This window comes from Echinops telfairi, unplaced genomic scaffold (assembly GCF_000313985.2).
Source record: "Echinops telfairi isolate 266 unplaced genomic scaffold, ASM31398v2 ScPeMD7_20;HRSCAF=75, whole genome shotgun sequence".
NCBI classification, from domain to species: Eukaryota; Metazoa; Chordata; class Mammalia; order Afrosoricida; family Tenrecidae; genus Echinops; species Echinops telfairi.
Genome location: NW_022103917.1, coordinates 4,537,240 through 4,543,727, shown reverse-complemented (window position 1 = coordinate 4,543,727; position 6,488 = coordinate 4,537,240). Strand labels below are relative to the sequence as shown.

The 6,488-nt window shown below is 46.1% G+C and overlaps 1 protein-coding gene across 1 annotated transcript in view; it reads right to left on the bottom strand.

The window, feature by feature from the left end:
- Positions 1-2,388, bottom strand: part of LOC101661969 (SLIT and NTRK-like protein 5) — a 2,915-nt gene extending 527 nt beyond the window's left edge. The window contains 3 exon segments of the mRNA XM_013007409.2: positions 5-179; positions 181-1,203; positions 1,205-2,388. Coding sequence (XP_012862863.1) covers positions 5-179; positions 181-1,203; positions 1,205-2,388 — 2,382 coding nt within the window.
- Positions 2,389-6,488: the final 4,100 nt, after the last annotated feature.

Below are 6,488 nucleotides of genomic sequence, written 5' to 3'. Positions count from 1 at the left end.
CTGCTGCTGCTGGGGGGGTGGGGGTGGGCGGTGGCGGCTGCTGTAGGTGCTAGTTGCTGCTGTAGGTGACCTTGAGCTCGTGCAGGTCTTTGTAATCCTCCCCGGAGTTGCCCTCCTGGGAGCGGTAGATGGGGTTTTTGCACATGTGGCCCAGCGGGTGGGGGATGTACTCGTACACTTAGCGCCGGCCCACAGTGGTGGCCTTGGCGGTGGGGGTGGCCCCCCGCGCCGCCGCTCCCGCCGTACACGCTGTACTGCATGTTGAAGGAGCTCATGTCCGAGTTGGTGCTGGTGTGGTCGCTCTGGTTCTTCTTCCTGCACTTCATGACCAGCACGAACAGCTCAGCGGCCACAAAGACGGACATGATGAACACCAGCAGCAAGCTGAGGATCAGCACGGACAGCGGCACGGAGGACGTGCCTCTGCCCGCGCCTGGGCCCGCGGGGTCCCCAGTGCTATTTGCTCTTAAGGCAGGGGTCCTTGCGCTGGTCCTCGCGGGGACCTGGATGGAGGCTGGCGTGAGTGTGGAAACCACCACGTCAGAGTAGTCGGGACACAGCAGCTCCGACTTAAGGGACCGCATGTCGGTCTCCGCGAACTCCTTAGGTGACTTGCAGATCACCTCGTCCACCAGGACGCCGGCCTTGAGCTGCTCCACCCACAGCTTCATGCCCACCACGTCGCACGCACAATCCCAAGGGTTGTCGTGCAAATCTATTTGGATGAGCGACTTCAGTTGGTCCAGAATTCCACTTACTGGCAAGGAGGTGAAGTGGTTGCTTCTCAGGTTCAGTCTGAGGAGGGTCAGGCCCGAGAAGACACCTGAGGGCAGGGTCTGTAGGAGGTTGTTATTCAGGAACAGCAGCTGGAGGTTCGGGACGGGGTCAAACGTGCCAGACTGTATCTCGCGAATGAGATTGTACTGTAGGAAGAGATACTGCAGGCTTTGCAGGCCGTAGAACAACTCGGGGCTCAGCCTCTCGATCCGGTTGCCGTTCAGGTACAGGCGTCTCAGGTTGGTGAGGTCACCGAAGGCGCGGTCCTGGATCTTGGAGATGCGATTGTTGCCTAGGTGCAGAAGATCCAACCCCATGGCCTCCAGAAAGTCCGCCCTGCGCACCACGGCGATGTAGTTCTCCGTCAGATACATCTTCTTCGGGTTGTAGGGCTTGGGCTGCAGCTCGGCAATGCTCTCTATCTTGCTCCTGACAGTTGACATTGAGGCCCAGATCAGAGATCTGTAGATTGCAAGTGCATGCGGTGGGACACTCCAGAGGCACCGGGGATTTGGTCTGGTAGGCGATGCTGGGGCCATAATTACTGTAGCCCAAGTCCTTGGACGGCTGCCTAGCGGTGGGGCGCACCCTGGGCTTGTTGGGTTGGCGAGTCCCCTTAGGAGATCTCAAGGGGGGTTTGTAAGCAGCAGAGGAAGATGTGGCCACAGAGTTGACCGAAGCAGGGGTGGTGTGTAAATACCCCGTGGTGCTCAAAGGTATCTGTGGCCTCATCTCATAGTCGGAAATGAGCATTCGAGGGCAAAGTTCCTGTTTGGGCACCTCATCCAAGTCACGGCCGTGCAAGCCGAAAGGGTTCTCACAAACCACATCCCCCACTAGGGCTGAGTAAGAGATGCTGTCTAGCCAATCCTTGAGAGAAATCGGCTCACAGGAGCAATTCCAGGGATTCTCCTCCAGCTGTAATTCCACAACTTTATCCATGTGCTGTAACAGCTCCACATAGGGCAGAAGTTTCAGTCGGTTCCCCCGCAGGTCCAAGTGCGTTAAGGGCACAAAACGGAAAAGGTTGTTGGGTAAACTGGACAAGAGATTTTCATTGAGGATAAGCACCGGCAACAAATGCAGTTTCCCAAAAGCACTGGGTTCAATGACACTGATGTAATTGTAATCGACCTGTAGGTACTCCAGGTTTTCCAAACCAAGGAAAGTGTCATCGCGCAGAACTTCCAGTTTATTATTGTTCAGATGCAATCTTCTCAAACCCCGCAGCCCATGGAAAGCCCCGGTTTCAATGTCCATGATAACATTGCTACCCAGATGCAAAATCGAAGCCCCAGTATAATTGACAAACTCGTTCGGATAAAGACGGTTCAGGAGGTTCCCAGATAGCAAAAGGTGGTAGATTGGAAACCGGGGAGGGTTGATTTCAGAGAGACTGATAATCCCCCGTTTTTCACAGCTCACAGTTAAAATGCCATCCTTTTCCTCACAAGGACATGCATTGTCACAGATTTCCCCATAATAATCGATGGTTTCTGCACAGGACAGGACGAGTGCTGTTATAGCAAATGCCAGAGTCTGCAGCATCCAACTATGCATTGTTCTGTGAAGGTCTTGTTCCAAAGTTACTGGGTGGCAGCAAGCGTGCATTTTACCTCCCGGGTCTCACATCTTCAGGGCCAGCTGATCGCAGCTGCCCTGACAGATTACCTCCCCGGGAGGGGGGTGGTGCATGGGGGCTGTGCGGCCCTGGCAGGGGCCCCGAGAGGTGAGCAGGGCAGTCCCCACAGTGTGGGTAGAGAGAAGGGGTGCCCAGACACCACCCGCCCAGGGCCGCTGCTGGCGTGGCTGCCGGGGGCTCTGGGGCTCGTCCCCACCTCCAGTCTCCCCGGCCCTTATCCCTTCACTCTTAGTACCCTCAAGTTGACATGAGATTGTGTAACTACCCCAACACATAGTTCATATATCATACAATTCAGTGGTTTAAATATATTAAAAATAATATATTCTTTATAATATATTGTGGTGTAATCACCACAATCTATTTTAGAAGATGTTCCTCATCCTTATACTCATGATTAGCTCCCTCTTTCCATCCAATCTCCCTTGACATAATCCTAGAAACTCTGAAATCCATATTGTCTCTATAGATTTAACTCTCCCAGATTTCATAGAAGTAAAGATATACCAAAAAAGAAAGTTTAAAAACCAAGAACAATAACAAAATAAAACACAGGAAAAACAAAATAGAAAAAAAGGCAGAAAATAGTAAAAACTAGAACAAATTCAAAATGTGTCAAAATGGAGAACAAATAAGTTATTAAATTTTAATGTAACTACATCTGCAATATCGAATGCACTCTGATAGCATGGATTATTTGCATCACTGATCAATGGCCAGAGGGAATTCACCAAAGGCTTAATCTACATGGGGAACCTGGAAATGCATTTGGGCCTTTTACTTTTATCCATTAAGTACTCAGAATTTAAGATCTAAAACAGTTGCCTCCTCCGGATTTGAATTTTATTTCTTACAGATCTTTGGATCACACAGGTTGGTGGGCTTCTTCCATGTGGATTTAACTGACACTTCTCTTAGATGGCTGCTTGTTTTCAGACAAGCCTTTACGATTCTAGACACTAGTTTTTTTGGTAGCCAGGCATCTGGTTTCTTACACTTTACAATAGCACTCATATCTTCAGTGAGATGAGAATTTTTAACATAATGGAGTGTTTTCTTCACATATCTTTTCTGTATTAACAATTTGATTATATGATTTTTAACAATCTGTTGATATGGTAGATTGCATTGTTTTCATCAGCATCATACCAGACTTGTATACTGGAGAAAATTCTAATTGCTTCAACACAGAAGAGATGAGATTAATACCAATATTAGTCATCTTTTTTCACAGTGGAGGTGGAGGAGGGAATGTCATGTCATTAGTGACACATTCGGCTTGCACTCATGAACAGAGTTTAACAGAAGGGACAATAAGAGGAGAGTGGAATGCCCTTGGTTCCTGTGGAGGGATGTGATTGACTTGGTCCAATAATTCCAGGCATTGGGTGGGGAGTGAAACCCATTAAGTTTCAAGCTGGTCAGGAGCCTTTCCCATTAGGTAGGAACCATATCTGGTGTAAGTAGGGAAAATCCCAGGTAGGCCTTTGAGGCCAGTGAGACTCAAAGATGTCAAAGCAGCACTTGAAATTGGATGTATTATAATACCAAACCCAAATCAAAACCCACTGCCATTTCGTCGATGCGGACTCATAGCAACACTATAGGGCATGGTAGAACTGGCCTCGTGGGTTTCCAAGACTGCAACTTTTTACTGAAATAGAAAGACCCATTTTTCTCCCGAAGATGGCCCGTGGTTTCAAACAACTGACCTTACAATTAGTAGCTCAACTCATAACCACTACACCATCAGGGTTCACTAACCTTAAACTTCTTGTATTTCACCTATTCCTCCATTTCCATCTCATAATAACCACAGATCTTCTACTCTTTCTATGTTGTTTTTGTTAGGTGCTGTCGAGTCAGTTCCAAATCATTGTGACCCTATATACAACAGAATGAAACACTGCCCAGTCCTGCCCCATCCTTACAGTTATTGTTTTATTTGAGCCCATTGTCGAAACCACTGTGCCAATCCATCTCACGGAAGGTCTTCCACTATTTAACTGTTCTTGTTATTTACCAAGAATGATGTCCTTCTCCAGGGACTGGTGTCTCCTGACAACAAGTCCCAAAGTATGTGAGATGAAGTCTCGCTAACATTGTCTCTAAGGAGCATTCTGGCTGTACTTCTTCCAAGACAGATTTGTTTATTCTTTCTGTCGTATTTTCAATATTCTTTATTTCAGTATTCAATATTCTTCACCAGCACCATAATTTGAATGCATGCATTATTTTGGGGCCTTCCTTATTCAATATCAACTTTCACATGTATATGAGACCACTGAAAATGCCATGGCTTAGGTCAGGTGCACTTTAGTCCCGCAGAGTAACAACCTTGTTTTTCAACTCTTTAAAGATGTCTTGTGCAGCAAATTTACACAATTCAATGTGTCATTTGATCTCCTGACTGCTGATTCCTTGAGCCTTGATTGTGGATCCAAGCAAGAAAAAAATCCTTGACAACTTCAAGCTTTTCTTCATTTATCATGATGTTACCTACTGGTTCAACTGTGAGGATTTGTGTGTTCTTTACACTGAGTCGTAATCCATACTGAAGGTTTCAATCCTTGACCTTCATCAACAAGTGCTTTAAGTCCTACTCACGATTAGGAAGCAAGGTTGTGTCATCTGCATACCATACGTTTTTAATGAGCCTTCCTCCAATCCTGATGCCTGTGGTTAAGATGGCCTGTGGCTAATGCAGATGGGCTAATGTTGGACTTGATCTGGGATGTTTTCTCAATATTTTCAACATCCTTCTTCATGTAATCCAGTTTCTCTGATTATTTGCTGAGCATACAGACTGAATAAGTATGGTGAGAAGATACAACCCTGAAGCACATCTTTCCTCATTTTAAACCATGCAATATTATCTTGTATTATTTCTACAGCTGCCTCTTGATCCATGAACAGGTTCTGTGTGAGCACAATGGAATGCTCTGGGATTATCATTCTTCTCAAGGCTATCTCTGGTTTGTTATGATCCATACAGTTAAATGCCTTGGCATAGCTAATAAAACACAAGCAAACATTTTCCTGGTATTCTGTGCTTTTAGCCAAGACCCATCTGACGTCAGCAACAATATCCCTTGTTCCACGTTCTCTTTTGAATCTGGTCTGAACCTCAATGTACTGCTGCAATGATTATTGGATGATCTTCAGCCAAGTTTTACATGCATGCAATATCAATTATATTTTTCTTGAATTTGAACATTGTTGAGTCACTTTTCTTTGGAATGGGAACAAATATGAATTCTCTTCCTGTCATTTGGCTAAGTAGGTGTCTTCCAAGTTTTGTGGCATAGGTAAGCAAATGCTTCTAGTGCTTCATCAGTGTGGTAGTTACATAATCTGGTGTCAATTTGGGACTTGGGAGGATTAAGAGTGAAGGGGTGGAGTCTAGCCTGTCAATCACATCATAGCCAATGAGGACTCTGAGTGGGCAGGGCTTTCTCCTGAGGATTCTGGGAACTCCTGCGATTTTCCTCCTTGGAGGTGGGAGAGACTTTCTCTGCTCACTTCCTTGGAGACTCTCTACTGACAAGGCTGTCTCCCTGCGAGACATCCCTGAGGAGAAGCCACCTGGACCTACCCTAAGGCAGCCAGAACCCTGGACTTGAAGAAGTCACGTGTAGACCCCTGTTAGTGCTGAGATGCTTACAATGCCACTGGATCTACAAGACTTTCCAGACACTGTCCTGTGATCTTCCTGCATTCGACATCATTGCATGTGTGTCGTGAGTCTGAAGAGGACTTTATAGATTGGCATCAGACATATGACTTAATATTGGACTGATGGACTTGACTTGCTTGGACTAGGTTGGGATGTTTTCTCAATATACAATTGCTCTGGTGTATAAACCTCTTTCTTATACTCCTATGAGTGTCTATGAATTTGTTTCTCTAGTATACCCAGACTAACACCTTCAGCTTGTTGAAACATTTCAAATGGTATTCCATCAATTCCTGGAGCCTTGTTTCTGACTAATGCTTCCAGTGTAGCTTGGACTTCTTTGTTCAGTATCATTGGTTCTCGTTCTTATGCTGCCTCTTAAAATTGTTGAAT